The 22,450-nt window shown below is 37.6% G+C and overlaps 1 protein-coding gene across 4 annotated transcripts in view; it reads left to right on the forward strand.

The window, feature by feature from the left end:
* The window catches only part of SLC1A3 (solute carrier family 1 member 3), a 61,235-nt gene that overhangs the window by 24,593 nt on the left and 14,192 nt on the right, over window positions 1–22,450 (forward strand). For 3 of the 4 annotated variants that reach the window (XM_065655741.1, XM_065655743.1, XM_065655742.1), the window contains 2 exons: window positions 17,811–18,015; window positions 19,413–19,455. In XM_065655741.1, the coding sequence (XP_065511813.1) occupies window positions 17,811–18,015; window positions 19,413–19,455 (248 nt within the window). The remainder of the gene's footprint in view (window positions 1–17,810; window positions 18,016–19,412; window positions 19,456–22,450) is intronic. The other variant, XM_065655745.1, reaches the window with a different exon arrangement.

The following is a 22,450-nucleotide window of genomic DNA, read 5'->3' on the forward strand; positions in this document are numbered from 1 at the left end:
TTTAAATATAAACAAATACAAATTTGTTACAGAAAACCAGCACACCTGAAAATTAAAAACCTCAAAAATATTTCGAAATATAAATTCAGCTGCACTAAGTTTTAAATGGAAAAGACCTGGTTTTGTAATTTGTACGCCAAAATGTCCAAAATGTAAAACCAAGTCTCCTCAGTATTTTGGGAATTAGGACACTGAGAGTAAGCATTTTATTCAGTATATTGAAGATTGAAACTGTAAAGAACAATATTTTCAATCATGAATGACACTGCGATAACATGATCGATGTCCTAGAATGGTGCCAAGTGCAAAGTAATACATCTGGGAAAGGGGAACATGCTATACCTGTACTACACCTAATCACAAGCTCTCAGATGGCCACAGGCAGGAGTTCACAGACTCACAGTGAACAGTTCGGAGAAGGCGACAGGCTTTATTGTTGGAATGAAGTTCTAGTGAAATGCAAGGAGGCATTAAACAGACTGTGACTTTTTGGCTTGGAAAAGATACCACTGCAGAACACCACCACAGAAATTATCAAGCATTTGTACGGGCTTAGATGGAGTAACTATTATTATTATATTTCATAATTATTTTTCATAATAAAGGAAATACTGGGTGTCCAATTAAATAACTAGGGAGTACACCTACAATAAAGAAAATGAGGGGCTTTTTCACACAACACACAATTGTGTTGTACATTGCCACAAGCCAGAACTTAATAGTTTCAAAATGCAATGAGAGAGTTCACAGATATAGCCATCATTGACGACTAAATTTGGGGAACTAGCATGGGGAACAATGGGGAACCTAAACAGGGATCTCCTAGTTCCCACTGGTGGCTATATGCAGGGGAGAGCAAACAAGGACTGTGAACACCATCTTTTTGTGTTTCTCATAGTCTTTCAGTAAGAATCTATTGTCAGGTAGAGCTGAGGACAAAGAAATGGACTGGCTGACCATCAAACTAGTTTCCCATAGGTTTATGTTATTGTTACACTCTGTAGAATTCCATGTTAGATTGAAGGGGTTTCTCTGTTTTCCCCTGTTAAGATTTCACCTACCAATTACTTTAAGGCAATGACTACTGTCAACAGAGACAGTTAGGTACACAAGAGGCTTCGTTCAGGATTTAACAGCATTCAGTTTCCTACTCCTTTCACCTCTTTACATCTAGCCTAAACACCATGATCTGCATCCCCATTTCCTACAAGTGAATGTGTCACAACTCCATTGTATTCATTTCCTTGCTCATGAAAACTAGAAGAATCTAGTCAAGAAAGTTCCTGAAGCTGCATTTTGGGGATGCCAGGAACAATACTGGGAGTACTTGTACAGCAGCAGATCAATGCTGTAAGACCTGACAGACACAAAGTACTTTCTGAATCACTGCATCAGCTACACAGATCATTGCAGAAGGACCAACTGCAGATCAAGCCACATGTAGAAGGTTGTCATCTTTCAGAAACAGGAGACTGTAATGCTATTGTTAGGTCCTCTACCCTTGTTTTCACACTGATTTTTTCCCTGTTTTGATAATGGGCAGTTTTTGGCCTCTAATATGTTATTTCCATTTAATCCTCAAAATTAATTGCTGAATCTCCTACATGGTGTCCTTGAGCCATGTATTTGAGTGATAAACTTCTATAAGGTAGATCCATCATTATCGTCATTACTAGAAGCAAAGATAGTGAATACTTGTCTCTTGATAATACTTCTGGGTGTACCACCTGCCTTCTGAACAGTGGAGAATGAGGGAAGTCATTGTGCACCACAAGAGCTACAGGACTTAAGCCTTGGGTCTGGGTTCCAGTAAGATGTTGGATTGTCTGGAAGAGGAGGAAGGCTGGTAGCCAGCCACATGACACAGCTCTCACTGGTGATGGAGGGTAAGAATGAGAAAACTCAGGACATAAATCTCCAATGATTTGTTGAGACTGCAGATATAACGAAGGATCAGCAACATCTGGGATTTGAGCTGCATCAGTTACAACTCCTTTCATCCAGACCCTCCTTTAATGCATATTTTTTCTTTACTTTCTCTTCCAGGCTGTTACTAAATATACTCTCTATCCTCAAGTTCAGACCTTGAGAAATGAATGCAACAAAACATAAACAATGTTGTTGTATATGACATGAAGAGCCTTTCAAAAGATATCACTGCAAATATTTAAGAGCTTGCCTGGTTGTTGGAATTGCTTTCCAGTTGTGTCAAGTTCCTTTTCGTAGTTGATAACTTTTTGCTGAGATGTGGCTGGCACATCCTTACTCATTTGTTGCAATGTTGTCTCCAGATGAGTGCCTGAGGCAGTCATGAACACAGCAAAATATTTACCTAAACCTGGAATCTCTGGAGAAATTGCCAGCCTTGAGTGGAAAGTCTCTCAATGTGAACTTTTTCAGGCTCACACAGTCAGATGTGGTTTTCTTCATGCAAGTGAGTTCAGGGTGCTCTTATACTGCTAAGTTTAATACAAAACTCTTGTAACTTACCACCAGTCCCAGAAATAACTGGTTTTTGTGATGATGGCTTATTCTGAAAAGCATCAGTTGTGACTAGGTCTGGGCATACTCTGCCACTTCTATGCACTGCTTCAGAAATTTCACTTTGGCCAGCCTTATCATGCTTTTCCCCACTTCCACAAAGCCTTTTTCTTTTGATTCTCTCTAGGACTTCATCTTCCCAGGTTTGACTGAATAATGTTACTGATACATATCACAGCAAAGTTAATTCAGTTTAACTAAAAGCCCATCTATGTGTCTCTGGAAGGTAGCAAGTGCCATCTGAGTTCGAGAAAAGGGGAAAAAGACATTCCTACAGATTTCTACCTGTTCTCAATGTTGGCTTTTCTTGAGTTGCCTGTCTCAGAGTTTATCAGGTCAACAAGGTTTATATATTTAGCATTTTTGATCTTGGTCAAGTGTTCATCATTGTAAAAAACAGAATTTCCATCTGAAAGAGGGACAGTGAATTCAGTGCTAACACAGATTCCTCAGAGGTTTGTACACTTATCATAGAACCATAGCATCATATAATAGTTTGGGTTGGAAGGGACCATCAAAGGTCATCTAGTCCAATTCCAACTTAGCAAAACAGGGCAGTTTAGTGCACCACAATCTTTCCGTTCCTGCTACTGTGAATACAGTTATATCTAGTAAAACGACAATAAAAGCACTTGGGATGGAAAGCTTAAAAATTTTGGTTCCTTGTCTCACCAGATAAAAAAGTCCCATATATTTCTTCTATTGACAGTATCTTGAAAGGACCTTTTTCTCTGCAAGTCTATCAAAACCAGATATACCGATGTTGATCTACAAAGGAAAGTAAAAACTACTAGGATATAGAAAGACTTGTCTTGTTATTTATAAGGCCATGTCATGTGGGAATTAAAAGAAATCATTCTTTACAGTTTCACACATCTGAATAGCAATTCAGTTCTAATATTGAGTAAGAAACACGCAAATAAAGAAAACAGTTGAGTGCTCGACTTTCATGCCAACAGAAGTTTTCAGATCTTAATGTTATTCTTAAAGACCTATCATCACTGGAAGTCAACTATCAAAGCAAATTAAATTCCTGGCCCCTAGTTGTGATGAAAAGCTCAAAAATAGATCTAAACTATATTCTGAAAACTCAAGAGTCACACAACAAAGAGCACTTATTTGAAAAAAAGTTGGGGTTTAGGATATTCCAGTATTAGGAGAGGATGACTTGCAGTTCCTGAGTAGCAGGAGTTATCAGATCTGGTATTAGTCTTTTCTACTGAAGGGTCTGAAGGCCTTCAAGTGTATCACAAGTTATGAAGAGTTCTTGGACTAAGTACATTAATACAAACATTTCTTTAGGTGCCTCAGTTAATCATTTTTTTCAGGATAAGGCTTCGATTTGTAATAATGGTATGCTTAAATGAATGTTTTTTCAGATAATTACACCTTTTTGTCCACTAGCTCATTACTGGTAGTAGATAAGCAAAAGAAAAGTACAGCATAGTACTAGAAGTACACTATTTGCACTAGAATTAACATACTGGTGCTGATTCTTTCCTCCATAAACAGCTTTCTTATTTTCTCTCTACTCATATGCAAAGCTAAACACTTAATTTATTCTGACATTTCACCACCCACTTCTAACTTAGATGCGAATAGTTAGATATTATCAGAGGTTCTGCAGTGAATATAGTTTCTTTTCAGAGCTAGAGAAAAAATAGGTTTTGGTCAAGAGTTCACCTAATGAATGGCTGTTTCATTAATGAATACATTCTTGCACTGCAAATCAGCTTTGTCCAATATTTACAATTGCAGTACGTCTTAACTCCCCAAACCCTGAAAGCGAAGTTAGAGAACGTTACCTTACTATGCCTGGCTAATATCTGTCTCAATGCCAATGAAGCTGTGCAAAGGGCCCAAATCCATAAAGAAAATAAAGATTTCAAATTCAAGATAGGATGTTTAATAGTTTGTTAAAAAGTAAACAGGCTTCTTTTCTATTCTGCAGAACAGTCCAATAATAACAGTGATCTAAAAAAAACCTCTTTCATCCTTCTAGTTTTAAATCAGCTGATATTTTCTTTTCTTTGGTACCTCAGACCTCTCATAGAAATCCATATCTTCAATCCCTCCTGCAAGCAGATGATGCCCAGAAGGCAACTGTATTACAGTTGAATTGTGGAAGCCAAAACCTATTTTTCAGCTGTACTTAGCACTGTAACACCCGGGAAAAGAGCTGAATAATATTATTTAAAAGCATTGATTGCTACTGTGAGGAATTCCGGAGGAAGCCTTAACGTCTTTCCATTGCCTCCTACAAGTCTGTAAGGTATAAAAAGACAAAGTAAAAAATGTACGGCTTTGATGTTGCAAGACTGTAACTGAATCAGTGACCCAAGGTTCAAGAGGTCACTGAAACAAAGAAGAGAAAAGAAGGAAAACAAAAGCCTCTTCACATGAAACTCCAATTCCACACTTTCATAATGAGTTCTCAGAACAGCCTTAACATCATTACTGAATTGTGAAAAAGAAGCAAATTATAATGACAATTTAAACTGTAATAGACTAATTGCAGCTAAAGTAATGCCTCCTTAATATTCATATGGCATAATACCAGAGGACCTTAAATTCACAAATAGGAAGCATTTTTTTCCTAAAGTTGATTTGATTGTTACCCACTAAATTCTTGGGGCAGATTTAGGGTATAATTAAATTATTATTTACTCTTATTGTCCATGAAAAAAAATGAAAAATGCTTATGATGTTATGCATTAGGATGTTCTTATTTATTATTAAAATATTAACTTATGCGTTATAAATGATACTGTAAAACATATATATTATAAAAGATGCTGCTAGATCACAAATTTTAAAATACCTATACAAATTCTTTCAAATTATGTCTGCATCAGATCCATGCTCTTTAAACAGACTTCACTCTACTTGATAAAGGAAGTCTCATATTGTTTCTAGATTCTTTATTAATACAAGATTTTTTTAACGCCATATAAAACTTCATGTGTGGAATTTCTTATCAAATCCAAGTTAATGTGATTTTTTGAAAAATTACAATCTAAAAGTACTCTATATTGTCAAATCTGTTACTGTTCTGCAATTTCTAATGCAAATGATGGCCTAGAGACATGAAAGAGCTCCATGCATTTCCTTTTGATATTTATAGATAACACTAGTAGTGGTGCATCTTATTTGTACCTGAACTATCAGAGGGATTGAGGCCCCACTATAGTAGGTACTGCAGCAAAGTCAATACAGCATTGGGGGTAATGTCTTTCAGGATCAACTTCACCAAACTGAGAAGATGTTATGTTGTCATTGCTGGCTTCACTGTCGTAGATAGATAGCCAAGATAATTTTATATCAGTATGGGGAGCAGGATGGCAACAACAGCATGGAACTCCATTCAAAGTGATTTATGTTGCTTCACGCAAATACACACAGCACTACAACTTGGCAGAAACTAAAATTATACTTGAGGTGTGAGAGGAGAAAAGTCAGTCAACAAAGTGTGAATCCATCAAAAACAGCCCATGAAAGCATACATACTGTTGTAAAATAGTACAAACTGAAAGAATGTGTGGCACATGGGAAGGGATGTAATAAACTAGAAGGCTTACAAGAACATGTAAATACCAGTAGGGTGTTTGCAACATCAACAAAAAGGAAAGCATCAGATTAATGAGCAGCTCAGATAAATTCTCTGGAAGCAAAATGAATATTTATCACTTTCAAGTTGTATATGTATGCACCAATCAGTGTTGTGTCACTGACAAGATTTCTTAAAAAAAGATAGAGCAATTAGCAAAACTATTACAAGCATAGATAGTAGCTACTGCAAGAAAAAAATATGCAGGATTCTTTAGTGAGCTGGCAGTCACTGGAGTAACTTCAGGTTACTCAAAAAAATCAAGTCTTATTGAACATATCTAAAGGCAATGTCATACCATTCTTTTCCACATTACGTTAATATTGCTGAATTAGCAAAGAAAGATAACCTCAGGAATTAAAAAAATGTGCTAAAATTCTAATTCCAAGCAGAAATCTAAAGGCCAGGTTATTACCAGATGCATTAGTAACTTACTGCCATTAGTTCAAATCTTAGTTGAGCCACATCCAGCTGGGCAAAGCTTCTTTCCAGATAATAGCTGCTGAATGAACTCTATAAAATTAACTTAACTAGTGTCAGATCCTAGTGGACAATCATCCAAATAAAAGACACTATCACTGCAATAGAGTCTATTATTGGAAGTTTTAGTGAAGAAGCCAAGAACTGGCTGGCCAACAATATTGGACACATTTTGAGTGAGAAGATGATGCCTCCAGCATAGAGCTGTAACAAGTTACAGATCAGTACAATCCCATACCCCAAACCCTGTGTCAGTTCACACATAGATGGAGATATGTCTTTATCTTTTTTTAGACAGGCAACCTTAATTTTTCATTCTTTAAATCTTGCACCTCTCTGACTAGATTTATGTTCATTTCATTTTTCTAGCAATTCAACAGAAGTGTCTCTTCAGACATCTGTTACATACCAGATATAAAAGCGAATGCAGTTTTACATTATACTGTATTACTAGCTACGGTTCCTTTATGGATACCTCTAATCTCACATCTGTATTAACTATGACATATTATTTTTTCAGCAGCAGCTAAAGTAGATCAGGAGTGATCCAGCATAGCAAATAGTTTACAGCTTCATCACACAGTATACAGCCAGTCAGATAACAAAAGCACTGTACATTTGTGGAATGTGGTTTAATAAGTGCTGCACATACAAAAATGTCTGTAAAGGAGTCCAGGCATGGTCTGCCAAAACTCAGACCAGCATTTTAGCAGATTAAAAGCTTTCACATGTATTTTAAGAAATTTCATTGTGGATTTTTACAGAGCACAAAGTAATGTGCTTAACATCATCCAGAAGACAAATGTATCTTTCGCAGTAGCATCTTGCCAGGATGTGGTGAGGTTCATGTGTAAAGTAGATTTTTTTGGCAATATGCTCACGATAAGTGAAAATTAACATTTTCATCCTTGGGGAATAGGGTCGAAGTCTTACAACTACTAGCATATTTATTTCAGTCTTATAACAACAGATTCTACAGGATTCAAACTAACTCAATATGCTTTGGCTTATCAGCTACCACAATTAACTTTTTTCCTAATTAAACTGAAATAATTTACCATGCTACATTATGCCTTTTTTTAAGCAAATGTGCTCATTTTTTTTTCACTTCTGATACAGAAAATAAGCAGCTTTATGCCCAACAGGAGCATCCCATTTTCGGGAAAGCTTAGTCCAAATGTCTGGACATAGAAGGATGTCTTTTTAGAATTGCACTGTGCAGGTAGCAGCAGTGTTTTGTTACCAAAAAAATTGCGAGTTGCTATTTTCTGTGTTCCTGGGTCTCTGATTCTTGGCTTGAAGACAGTCAGTTCTTTGTACTCTGTTATTACAATGAGGTAACCAAAGAAAGAGAGCCTTGGTTTGAGACTGTCAGCTGTTACTAATCACTGCTCCATGGCTTGCTGTGAATCCCTGCTTGCCTCTCCCTCCTGCTCTGCTTAGCACACATAAAGAAGATAAATTACTCCCTAGTTTCCCTTCAAAAAGCATATTGTTTGGCACATTCCAATACAGTGAGCAAAAGATAGAATAATGTGAAGAGTTAAATGGGTATCTAAACAGCCCCACAGCAGGGTCCTTCTCTGGCAGATGTGAGTTTCAGGAAATGTATTTTCTTACTAGTTTTTCAAATGTATTCTGTTATATTGCAAACCCAAAAAGTAAATCAGCTATACTTTTCAGAACACTAGAGCATATTCTTGCAAGAGGTTTCTTATAGTAACATAAATATGACTGACACTCAATAAATGCAACATCTAAGTGTACCATAATTATGCATTTAATTTTACTGGGGGGTGTACTACTTTGGTGCCTATAAATTATTTAGCAAAAACAAGCACAGTCTGGGGAAGTTTATGGAACTCTTCCCTGACCCCACTGATAAACGCTGTCCTGACACAGAAAAGAATTTTAAAGGAAGAGTCAAAGATTGTTATGGTTGGAAGGGACTTTCAAACCTCATCTAGTCCAAACCCCCTGCAATGAGCAAGGACATCTTCAATCAGATCAGGTTGCTCAGAGCCCCCTCCAGCCTGGCCTGGAATGCTTCCAGGGATGGGGCATCTACCACCTCTCTGGGCAACCTGGGCCAATGTTCTACCACCCTTATTGTAAAAATTTCTTCCTTGTGTCTAACCTGAATCTTCTCTCCTTTAGATTAAAACCATAACCCGTAGTCCTGTTGCAACAGGCTCTACTAAAAAGTTGGTCCTCATCTTTCTTATAGGCCCCTTTTAAGTACTGAAAGGCTGCAACAAGGTGTCTCTGTAGCCTTCTCTTCTCCAGGCTAAACAACTCCAACTCTCTCAGACTGTCCTCACAGCAGAGCTGTTCCAGCCTTCTGAAAATTTTTGTGGCCTCCTCTGGCCCCTCTCCAACAGGTCCATGTCTTTCCTGTACTGAGGGCTCCAGAGCTGGACACAGGACTCGAGGTGGGGTCTCACCAGAGTGGAGCAGAGGGGCAGAACCACCTCCCTCCACCTGCTGGACACGCTGCGTTTGATGCAGCCCAAGGTGCATCTGGCCTTCTGAGCTGCAAGCGCACATTGGCGGCTCATGTCCAATCTTTCATTCACCGGTACCCACAAGTCCTTCTCTGCAGGGCTGCTCTCAATCATCTCCCAGCCTGGATTGATATCGGGGCTTCCCCAACCCAGGTGCATGACTTTGCACTTTGCCTTGTGGAACCTCATGAGGTTCACATGGTCCCACTTCTCAAGCCTGCCCAGGTCCCTCTGGATGGTATCCCATCCCTCAGGAGTGTCAACCACACCAGTCAGCTTGGTGTCATCTGCAAACTTGCTGAGAGTGCACTCGATCCCACTGTGTCATTGATGAAGATATTAAACAGTACTGGTCCCAATACAGACACCTGAAAGATGCCACTTGTCATTGATCTCCACCTGGACACAGAGCTGTTGACCAATCCAGTTATTTGTGCGTGGAAACAAGCAAAGTAGGATGTGAGCGAGGCTGTGGAATACCATACAATGAAAATAGTAAGGGTAAGAGTAGCAAATGATTTGAATCTCAAGCTCAATAAATTTCCAACCAAGACTGCATCAAAACGCCATACTTGATGGCCTAGGAAATACTTACCAGCATAGATTACTGCCATATTTCTTCATAAGTTAACAACTACTCTTGATGCACTGAAACCAAGCAGTGTTTCATAAAGCGAAGTTATTCCACTGAAAGAGCAGTATCAGTGATGAATGACAACAAATGGTCTTTCATTATTCATAGTTAACTGAAAGGTAGAAATCACAGTAAATCCATTAGAGGTTTTTTGGGTCTCTACCATTTACACCAGTAAGTGATATTCTGTCATTATCTTACCATGGCTTTACAAACATTTTCCTTCTAATTTATAAACAGTGACAAGAAGAGTGTGCATTTGCAGCTGAAAGAATGGTCAAAAAACATGGTCAGTAACGAAATCTTTTCCCTTAACAAGAGTTAGAAGGGGATGGAGGAAATATATTCGAGGCTAGCACACATGACATCTATTTGCTAATGTATTTTTATGCTGTTTCCATCAAGAAGTATGGGATCAACAGAAAGAGTACGATGTTCAGTTTGCATTACTTCTGCACATGCAAAAGCTTTTGGAATCACTGAGAGGTATCCAGCATCCACATTCAGGTATATTTCAAAACAAGTGTTCTATGAATATCAGAAATGAGTACACATAGCAAGGTTAGGTTAGCATCCTCTAGAAAAGGTCTTTTTTCATCATATACGACCTTTCTCCTCACTGTGGTAGTGGAGAATCCACAAAGAAAGGTACGCATCTTTATTTAAGTGCTTAGATGGACTCTTCTACATGTTGTTAAGTCCCACCTGTCTGTGATTTCTCTGATTCACCCATGCAGTGAGATCTTTTCTTACATGTAACAGGAACATGTCTGTATCTTCATAAGGGTATATATTTGTGCTGATTTTGTTGTTGTTGTTGTTGTTGTTGAAGGCACTGCTGGTTTGAGTAGCAGTGGCCCTCCAGAGCTCTCCTGAGCCCAGGTGCTCTTTCACACACCCTTGTTCTCTCCTTATCATCAAATGGTGAATGGTCTTTGCTCAGATGCTTGGTGAGAACAGCTTAAAGATAAGAAGGCATAAGTTAGGAAAGCTTAACTTGTTTTAGCAGTGTTGCCACCAAAGAACAAAGGCTGCAGTGCAACAATAGAGCCAACTTAAAGTAATGGCAAACTGCTGCCAAAATGCTAGTTTTCTGCCCCCAGATGTGTTCTCCTTCTGTTTCCCTTGTAAAAGTTCCGGTGTTCACATGACATGATTCTGAGATGATTCAGGATGACAAAGAGAAAAACTAACCCTACAAAATCCAAGGTTAATGGTTTTCTCGTCGCAAGGGGTGGGCTGGACTACAAATCTGTGGGGCAGGTCTAGTCCTTCAGGAGCCACTCTTAGCCATTTAATTGGCTCATTGAATTGCATTACTTTATCCCAGTTTGATTTAGTCACGGTCACATAATTTGGTTCAAATACAACTGCTAACCTTCCTGTGAGATATTTGCTTGGTGTTCTTGATAGACCTGGAAAAATTAATAAAATATCTAATTTCTTTAAATTTCCATATTCAAATAAGGATAAGTTAAACTGAGAGTTGGGAGCAGCTTGTCCCATCAGTTCATGCAAAAAGGCCTACAGAGCTATATTTCAGACATGTATTTATGTAGCTTTGGGAAGTCATTAGCGGTATTGATTTAATATTAATTAACTTCAGCAATGCATATAGTTATTTGAAAATGTTTTTTAGCATTCTTCTTCGCAATTTTATTCTTTTACTGCTACTGCTACTAAAAATAATAATCTAGAGTTTGGACTAATTTTGGACCTGATCTTGTGAAGGGCTCAATTGTCAATGCTTTAGATGTTGGTTAACTTTTGTTTTCTGGGAATGCTCAGCACCACTCAGGACATGCTCAACAGCTATTAGAATTAGTCTGTAGAGCCTAATCATGTTAATTAAACTTCGGCAGTACTCCCACTGTCTTTACCTAACTATTGCTTTTACTTACAATTTTTTTCTCAGCATATTTTACTGTGACCTTGCACAATGTTATTCATTTCCACAAATCCTCATCAGCATACACAAAAGGGATTGTTCTCATGGTCTCACACTGACAGTTTACTCATCACACAGTGCTTAATGGATGCAGGGGGTCGAGAGTAGCCCATTTAAGACTGCTTCATTAGAAGAGTGAAAGACAACCTTAAAGAAACAAAATTAGGACAACACTCCTGAGTCAACAGTTGCCATTATTGCTGTTCCACCATAGGAGTCCTTAACAACCAACTGCAATTTCCTAATGAAGAGACCATAAAAAATGAGCAAGAAAATAATTAGCAATAAAAAGATGCTCTGTTCATACTGTTATGTTTTTAAAGACTGATTCCAAAATGCCTGAAGAAAATGTATCTAAAAATTTCCATTAGCAAGGAAGTGCCATCAATTCAGTTCTAATGCGTTGAATAGGGAAAAAAATCATCTTAATCAGAGAAATCCTCTTTTTTATTTTCAGTAGTCAGTATGTATAAGGACCAGAATGCACAGTTTGTTCCACACACTCATTCAGAACTGGTTAACATATTGGCAACAACATATCACTATGTCTCAGCAGGATTTTGGCTTAGAGGCGTGCAGTCGTACACCCACAGATGGAGCCTCACATCAGTGGCTCCTCAGCCAAATGCCCGCAGCGGGCCTCTGAACTTACAGTTCCTCTCGTACTGAGCAGGAGTACTATTGTCCTGTGAGGAGCAGCTGGGGATTTTGGGCTTGTCTAGTTTGGAGAAAAGGAGGCTGAGGGACGACCTCATTGCTCTCTACAGCTTCCTGAGGAGGGGACGTGGAGATGGAGGTGCTGAGCTCTTCTCCTTGGGATCCAGTGACAGGACACGTGGGAAACATTCAAAGCTGCATCAAGGGAAGTTCAGACTGGACATTAGGCAACATTTCTTTACTGAGAGGGTGGACAAACACTGGAACAGGCTTCCTGGAGGGGAGGTCGATGCCCCGAGCCTGTCAGTGCTTAAGAGGCATTTGGAAAAGGCCCTTAACAACCTCCTGTAACTTCTGGTCAGCCCTGAAGTTGTCATGCAGTTGGACTAGATTATTATTTTAGGTTCCTTCCAACGGAACTATTCTATTCCATATTTAAAATTTTCATCATTATGCATCAAAAGTAATTTAAAATAAACTAAAAGTTAAAATTATTGTGGGCAAAATGTTACATTTTCTTGTTACAAACACAAGAATTTTAGTATAGGAAAGCAAAGAGATAAACTTAATTTTTCCAAGAGTTTTACAAGGGCAGCATAAAGATTTCAGGAACAAGGACTTTCATCATGAGAAGCAGTAGCTGAGCATTTTAACTGTTTTCAAACTGAAATTATACGCACACATATATGCATATACTCACATGCACATCCCCTTCCCCCAGTGACAAAGATTCTTGCTTGTTCTGACAAATGATAAAATCACTGGAGGTACTAGGATCAATCCTAAGCAGTGACATTTTTCTTAGGAAAAGAAAATGAATCTTGCTACTTGCCCAGTTCTTCAATGGCAGACTACTTACTGTTGAATGTAAAGAAAAAGATCCCATTTAAAAACTCCTAGTTATGGTCCCTGATTCAGCAAACCACATTAGTGATTAACGTTAAAGATAAATTTAAGTCCAAGAATGCTTTGCTGACTTGGAGTTTATGCGCAGAAATAAGGCCTCAGTCATACCAGCTGCCAACAAGTTATCATAGGCAGAAAGTCTTAGGTAATGTAACAGGAAAATTAGGATGTGCTAAAGCTCAAATCTCAGGCTTGACTTGAGGACAATTGCACTGTTCTGCAAAAAATAAGTTGATATACTTAGCTAATTAAAGGAAGACAGTGTTCTGAAGTTGTAGTACTTTTTAGCATAGGCTCTGGGTTTTGGCTTGGAATTTTTTTTCAAACAAGCAGATCCAAAGCTATTATTGGCTTAAATGCTACCTAAGGAAAACATGCTTACTGTATTTTACCTTTGATCTGACTGAGGACTACTGTACCATCCCTCTTCATTAGTGTGCCCTAATATAATTGAGGATTACACATAGATTATGTACAGTATGCTTTTGATGTCGAGAAAATTTAAAACAATAACAACAACTCTGGATTTGTAAATTCTAGAATTCTGTATAATCTAGAATCATAAGTACAATATAGAATTAAATAATTAACATAAACCCAGTCATAGTATAGGAGCTATTCAGAAAAGTTGCTGCATCATTAGTTCATGTTAATTTGCAGAACCATGATCAAGTCAGATGAACGATCAGAACTATCAGATAAAAAAATCAAGATTTTTAACAAGTTGCCTTTCACTGGATTTTTTCTCCTTTTCTCTGCTTCCTTTCTCTCTTTTGCCTTCTCTTGCAATTACATGATTACTTACTTGCTGCCTTTCCTACATCCTAAAAATATTCCTAGTTCTTCTCTAACACCTTTGTTAAAGAACAACATAGTGCTTTGCTTTTTGCCCTGACATTCTGGAGAACTCCTTGTCATGTCTTTATTTCACCCACAGTGTGACCGATTCCTCCCTTACTTCTCAAGAGGAGGAAAGAGTAAGTGAAGGAAGAGGACAAGGGTAAGGGCTTGGGTCTGTTTGCAGTTTTACAGCCTGCCCTCTTCTTTCTTCTCTTCCTTTCCTCCTCCCCTGCCTCCCTCCCTTCCCATCAATACTTCAAAAATCATTCCCATTCTTGTTGTGTGCTTGCACACGCTGGGAGAAATTGCAGGCGCTCTGCTACAGGTTGCCGTGACAACTTCAAGGCATCCCTGTGCCTGGGGACTGGTGGCACAGCAAAGTTTCCCAGGCCCTCTGGGGAAAGGGAGGGGAGGAGGCAGAGGTGCTGAAGCCAGCATCCGTGTGGAGGAGAGAGCAGCGAGCAGGATGAAAGGGGTACATACATCTCCCACGGGACAAAGAGGGTTCTGCTGGCTGGCTGTGAAAGGACACACCGAGGATACAATGGTCTGTGACACATGAAAGCTTTGGAGCAAACTTTATTGCTTCTCCATTAAGGACCCTTCCAGAATCCCATTCAGTTCTAAGAAATCATGTCAACATCTTAAAATGTAAAGAGAACAAACCCCTTCATTTTCTCATGCTTTAAAAACAGATTTTAAATATTTTTGAAGATAATTCTTGTTCTTGATATGGTGGAAGCTTTTGCAGTTTCAGCCCTGGACAGTACTGAGTGTCCTTCTTATGAGCTCCCTGAGTTCCCACTAGCACCAGTGAGAGGGAAGGCTGCCCAGCAGCAGTCCAGTAAGGACTCTCCGAGGCGAGACCTTGCTTCTCCTCATACAGCTTTTGTTCATACTTAGACCTGTCATCCCCCTGCTTTGAATGCTTGCTGCTACGCACACCATGAGTGGTTAGAGCTCAAGAAGAGAGGAGTTGCTGTTCCCTACTTTCAGGCTGAGAAGTCCTTTATATGATGGCAAAACCAGGAATGATACTGAGCAACCTAAAATAAGAGACCATGTAGTCACAGCCGGTGTCCATAATAGGAAGCCAAGCTGGAAAGCAGCTTATAAAGAAGAGAGCATGACTCTTGCTTCCTGACATATCACTTGCACATGGTTCACCACTCAGTCCCAGAATCAGTCCAAGAAAAAAATGGAATCGCAAGCTTTACTCCTTCAACACAGCAATCTTTAATTGTAAGATATGCCCCACACTGACTCCTAGTGATTTTTATGGTGTAGGAGACTCAACCTAGTATCAAGTGTGGAGTACAAAGAAAGATCAGGCTTGGTTAAAGCAGTAAGCATGTCTGCCTGTGAACCCCCTAGACTGACAGTGCTCAACATCTGGTCCTTAATCTATAAGCTGGCAAGGGCAGGATTCTGGGAAGTGAGTGATTTAACATCTGTGCATTTCCAAACCTTCCTACCAACCTATATAATTTAACCTTTTCATGCTTATGATGTAAAACAAGCTTAAAACTAAGCTAAACAAGCTTAAAACTTAGCTAAAATGAAAAAACACATAGCCCATTGCTGCTACTTTAGAAATAGCAAGAACATGAAACAGCAACTTAAATATACAAAGATAAAGTTGAGTGGATTAGCATACATGCATTAATTTTTCACTTTTTAAATTATACTTGATTTTAAGTTACACACTGACACTTCAAAAATAAAAATTGTAACACATGCTGTCTGATATAAACATCGTGCAACTCAGTAGCAAATCTAAAATTCTCAAAAAATTATTGACTGTTTTTATGCATTGGTTAGTTATATTTGCATTATTTTGTATTTGCATTGTTTTGAGGACTGTAAAAAAATAATTGATCCTACATCCACTGAGAAGAGGCTACAGTACTTACTTCCTGTTTGCAAAGATGAAAAACCTATTTATTACTTAGTAGTATTTACCATATTTCTCACAGAATTTCAAAACATAAATGTAAACTTACCACAAGCACTATAATCCAGTTTTATAGATGGAAAAGCTGAGCAGAGAAATGAACGATCAAGTGCTTCGAATGTCATATTTCCAGTTTCAGTTTCTTACTACGTCAGTAACAGTTTTTTCTTCTGATACAAAGGTACATGTATATCAAGAAATTCAGGGTGCATATCTAGTGATCTCCCTTTGCAATTAATTTTGTGGGTACAAATCTTACTGTCTCTACTTGCTTCTGCCAAAAGGACAGGCAAACACTAGCTGAAATTAGAGAGTAAGTATGAAGTGTATGATTGGTTTTATACTTTGAAGATTTGATCAGAGCCTGGAACACAGCCTTGATCTCAGTTACATCAGTAAGTAGCATACTTTCACTGTAAGTCCAGTAGCACACATTTTCTCCTTTAGAAGATAGACAGAAGTACAATATATTCAAGAAAACATTTAGTTTTGCCAGGTCATGATTCTTGTTTTATGTTTCCATATTACTTATATTCATGCTGTCCTGTTGCCTTATTTTACATGCTTTCTCCTCTGAGACAAGTACCCAGAGTTGAAGGTGGTCAACTTTCATTATATTTTGTATGTTCAAAGATAGCATCTAGGTAAATTTGTAGGCAGTCCAGAGAAGTCTGAGTTAGTGCCATATAGGAGTCCATAGGAGAAGATGATAAAGCGAAGAGATCCTTTCCTGACCTTTTTATTCATTTTGCACTTCAAAAGCTTGATTCCAACAAGAAGCATGAGCACTGCTTTGAGACAGATGGTGTACCTGTCCAGATGAAGTATGTGGAAGTTATTGACTACTTGAAATTCTAAGGAGAAGGAGCAAAGAGGCATTTTAAGGAGAAGAACACTAATGGCACCTGCTTGGAAAGAGAAAGAGCATTTCCATTTCTGACAGTCCTCATGAGACATTCCTTCTCAGAGATTCAAAGCTTTTTCCCTGGCAGAACTAAACCTTCATTTAAAAACCACAGTGCAGCCCTGTTGGTGCAATCTGACGAATAAACACTTCAGCAGATGCCATAGTGAGCACCCTACTATTCACATTAGGTCAGAAGCATTAAAACGAGCCAAGAATTAGGATTAATGTCGTAAGTTTTGCAAAGCTTATAAAAGACTCTAAATGTTTATTCATACAATAGTAAGGATTTTCTGAAACAAGCTAACAGCATTTAATCTGTTTAAAACTCCCATGGCTTGGGACAGAGGTAAACTGAGGTCATTCCACTAGGGACTGAAGAAAACTCTTCACACACATTAGTTGTAGCAAACAATATCAACATTACTTAAAGGTACTCTGTTTTCTTTTTTACTACAACAAATTAGGTGCAGCGTGTTTCTAAGGCACATTTTTCAGACTATGGTAACTATGCTAATAAAAAAACATGAATTGGCTCCCTGGAATACAGGAAATGCCACACTGCATAAGACCAATAAACTTGGCTTTTAACAAAGTGTTAACAAAGCACAGAAAGCTGTAACTCTTGTAACAGAAAATTATGTAATAACAAGCATAAGGGGTGGGATGGGAAGACAGTGGCAGTCCGAGCGGCAAAGAGGGTGAACTTACCTTGGGTAGCTTTAAATGTACTGTTCATCAAAACTCTTCCCACTAAACCATTTTTATCATGCTGAGATTATACTCTTTACTCGCAACTGTATGAGGTGAATGTCCTTTTGCTTAAATTTACTAGGAATTGCTGCCTTGGATAGTAAAGCATCAGGAAAGATGGGAGTCCGAGCAGTAGTCTACTACATGAGTACTACGATCATTGCTGTACTGATTGGTATAATCATTGTGGTCATCATCCACCCTGGGAAAGGTACTAAAGAAAACATGCACAGAGAAGGCAAAATTGTGCAAGTGACAGCAGCAGATGCCTTTCTTGATTTAATCAGGTATGGCTATGATATTGCACATTTTCTGTACCAATAGCAATGACAGTAATATTTAGATTCACATGAGAAGAAAAATAGAGATTTTTAGACAGTGACTGCATAAACTAGGCAAGTTTCTTCCAACTATGCGATACCAATATCTCTAACTGCTACAACACTACAAAAGAATACATGGATTTATTCTCAAATCAGCCTATTGCAGGGGAAGAAACTGCTTTTAATATTCAAAGAAAGATTCTTCTTTCATGCACAAAAGAAAGACTTCTGTTCTGCTATCTGCATGGGTCTTTTCCCCTCCTTCCATAGCACAATCCTTATTACCAAATTCCTTTGCTTTCCTTTACTTCCAACTTTCAACAGTTTTCTCACTTGAATCCCTGATTTAGCTATTCATCTTAATTTTGAATCATAGCTGCCAAACTGGGTGCATATACTCAACTTGTTAAATTGTATGGATGGGAAAAATATTCCAGAAGCAGGCGAGTAAAATGCTTGAAATAGAGGGGCACAGATATGAAATCTTGTTTTCTCCTTGCTCAGAGACTCTGCAATGCCTCTTTTATAGAGCTAATATGTCACAGATGTATTCCTGGGAGTAGGGAAGCTGAGGTTTTGAACTCGGGAGCTTTTCCACAGGTAAAGCCACCAAAATTTTGTGTTCCACTAACCCATTTGGAGAAGCCAGAGACATGGAGAAAGGCCTCCAAGAGTCATGCTGCCAGGAAGGGGGACTTCAGAAAGACCCATGAAGAGGTTTGCACTCAGATTCCTCAAGATTTATTCAGTTAGGCTGCTCCTAATTCCCTCACAAACGTCACTATTCCAGAAAGCAAAGAAATAAACTCCTATATGTAGCAAGTATACACACACATATATAATTATATGTGTATGTGTTATAATTAAAGAATACTCAAAGTTCAGAAAAATTTATTTCTTAATCACAAGAAGACTCTAAATCAAGTGATGTCATGAGGTACTAGGCTCTACATGACTGCAAAAACTGAGAAGTAGAAATGCATTAAATATTAATAACTTATTTATTAATCTGGAATCAGAAAGCATTAATAAATACAAAATTAAAAGTCAGCACTGACCCATAGAGCTTTGTTCATTTGGTAATTCAGCTAATATTCTGCACCATAACCAGATCTGTTATACAATATTGGATACAGACATTGATATTGCCAGGATCTATCCAACCTTACTACATTTTGTCCTGATAAACCTAACCAGGCCAATGCTGTATGCAAAGCTCTACCCACTGTACACAAAATTACTTATTTGACTTAGGATTCATTTGAAAATTAGCTTGTCAATTCTTTTATTAGCTGTGCCTCTACTTAAGATATTACTAGAGTCTTATTATTTCTCATGTTATTTTTTTTTCTTTTTCACAGAAATATGTTCCCTCCAAATCTGGTGGAAGCTTGCTTTAAACAGGTAAAAAAATATTTTGTTATTTCCAACCAAGACATAATGAAGTAAGAAATTGACATGTAATAGTATTTTCTTTAGGAATATCACATAGTTGTACTTACAGCAGAAACAAATCTTATGTGTGCTGCCAGCTGTCAAAAAAACCCCACACTAAACCAACTAAATCTGTGCTTTGTTTTCGATCATGTTGTCTCAGTATTTGCTATGAGAAGTGAAGAAAACACACCTGGCACAGCAAATATTTTTTTTTCAAGTATCAAATTCATAAGTCTACAGCGAGCTCCGTTAAATTCAGTACAGAATTTACTTTATGTTAAATTGTGAGATACTGAGATATGCACCATCTGTACAAAGACTGGAAGAATTTCAAGAATGTCATGTGAGGAATATGCATAGATTCAGAACAGAGGAAACAATTTTGTGGACATCAATAGCAAAATCAAACTAGGGGACTTCCCACCACCTATGATAGGAGTGCACACAAATGTGCTTTCTGTGTTGCTTCCCAAATTCCTTTATCGTTATTCTGGTCTTAACCTTATCTGTTCTATGGAGAAAATAATAGTAACTAGTTGCATGCCTTTTTTTTTAAAAGGAGGACATTATATGTTCAATGAAAACTATAATTTGCATTTCTATAATCTAATTGCTTCATACTGACCCCAAAGACAATCTCGAACTGATACTATTTACCAGTTATTGCTGTAGCAATATAAAAAATCTGAAATGTGGAGGTCAAGAAGCAAGAGGATAAAATAGGAATTTTCCAAAGTCCAGCTGAGTTACATCTTGCAGAAGAATTGAAAAGAAACAGTAAGTCCAGCTGAGTTACGTCTTGCAGAAAAATTGAAAAGAAACAGTAACATTTTCTTTAGTTATAAAAACAGAGACCAATAAAAAGCAGTGACTTTCTAGATTAAAGATTTGGTCAAGATTAAACATAAACTAGACCTAGGTCCAAAACCAACAAATACTATGCCTCTGTTTTTAGTAAGGATGAGGATGAAATCAGGACAATGATACAGAAGAGCAGTATGGAAATACAAAAGTCTCTATCTAAACTGGAAACAAAATTCTAAGAATTTAATGCAATAAAGTCAGGGAATGATAACATCTTTATCTCAAAATAATGAAAGAATTAGGGCATAAATTTACAGATATAGCAGCAAGTATTTTTAATAAATCTCTCAAGTTGGCAAGTTATTATCTATAGCTGGTGAAAGAGATCAAAGTGCCTCTCAAATCACAATTTCAAAAAGATTTGGGAATTTATTTAAATAGTTATTAACCTATTAGCTTGATCTTATTTGGTGCTTTTTTTGTTGGTTTTTTTTTTTTTTTTTTTTGGTTGGTTGGTTGGGGTTTGGTTGGTTGGTTGGTATTTGGTGGTGGTGGTGGCTTGGTTTGAGTTTTGGATTTTGTTTTTGTTGTTTTACGTTTTGGGTTTTTTTGCCACAGAAGTGCAATAGATCTAATCTCTTTGGACTTGTGTAAAACAGAGGTTTTGATATGAGGGAAGTGAAATAGTTGAGTGGGGGATAAGATTATTTTAAGAATTGTAAAATTTGTGGACATAGCCATGGAATTCGCTGAAGGATGGAGAGTACCTCAATTGATATTTTTATGAATAACATTGCCATAAAATGCACACAAAATTTACAGATGACAACAAAGTCCAAGCACTTTGTATTGAGATATCTAACAAATGCTAAAGAAGATGCTATGTCCCTGGAACACTGTAATAGTATAAACAACAAATGCTAACAAAAAAGCGAATTGGCTCTTGCAGACATTGGCATGATTGGTTATCTCCTTGTAGCTCTTCATCACATGTGAAATAAACCTTTAGAAATCAACAGTAATTTCTGCATTAAGATGGAAAGTCATCATCATCAGTAAAAAGGAATTAAAACTCCTCTAATTCAGCTCTAAGATATATCAGGTAACATAACTCCAAGAGAGGAAATAAAAGCCAGAGGAATGTGACTGTCTGGAATACCGAGTATATTTGGGTCATTACGTTCATAGGAAGATTCATGCAAAACGAGTGCAATGGAGAGAGGAGCTGATGAGATTATCAAACAAACACAGTGTATAAAGCAAAAAGAAGCTTGATTTTAAAAGTATTCAAGTACAAAAAACAAAGTGGTAACAGAGCTGTAGATGCTAAAGTAAAATGTTTATACAAGAAGAAATGGAAATCATTATGACTAAATTTAAAGTGGGAATTAGTAAGGTTAATAACCTTCATTACCTAAAAGGTGAGGTCATAGAAAAATCTTCAATTAGGAGTCATGGAAACAAACTACCTCACCAGTTTTAAGATACAGCTTGAAAATTTCATTTGTTAAAGCATCTTACCGCCACAGGAAACCTGACTCAGTGACTAGCAGTCCTAAATCTATGTTCTTAATTAAAGATGTCCTGCAGGTTCTGTTTACGTTAAGTATATTATATTTCTCATGTGCTTTACAACTTGAAGAGATTTCTGAAAAATAATTCAAAAAACAGGAAATGTGTAAGAGAAGTTTTTTTCTGACTTTTCAGCAGCAGCTATGCTTATTGAAACATCAGGATTTTAAATCTGTCATACTGATACTATTTGAACCAGGTACCAAAACCTAGATTCTTAGGTACAAGTTATTTTGTTGTACCAGATTTGTTAAACAGAAAAAAAACATTTTACAGGAGGAACAAGTATGTGTAAGATCCATAGGTATTCAGATGACTTCGTACAACTGACCTTATAACTTTCTTTTCAAAAGTTTACATCAGGCTTTTCATATGTTTTTCAGAAGATTTATGAAGCAGGATGATCCATCTGGTACTAATCTGGTTCTTTAACACCGTGTTTGCTGGCCCAAACACAAACCAGACTACTGTTCATAGTCATCCACACTTAAAGATGTGATACTGATCCACAGCTTTGCACACCTGGAAACCATCACTGGCATCACATATTTTGACATATTAGGTGCTCACATTCTGTCTTAGAGCA

Source organism: Caloenas nicobarica, chromosome Z (genome assembly GCF_036013445.1).
Source record: "Caloenas nicobarica isolate bCalNic1 chromosome Z, bCalNic1.hap1, whole genome shotgun sequence".
Taxonomy (NCBI): domain Eukaryota; kingdom Metazoa; phylum Chordata; class Aves; order Columbiformes; family Columbidae; genus Caloenas; species Caloenas nicobarica.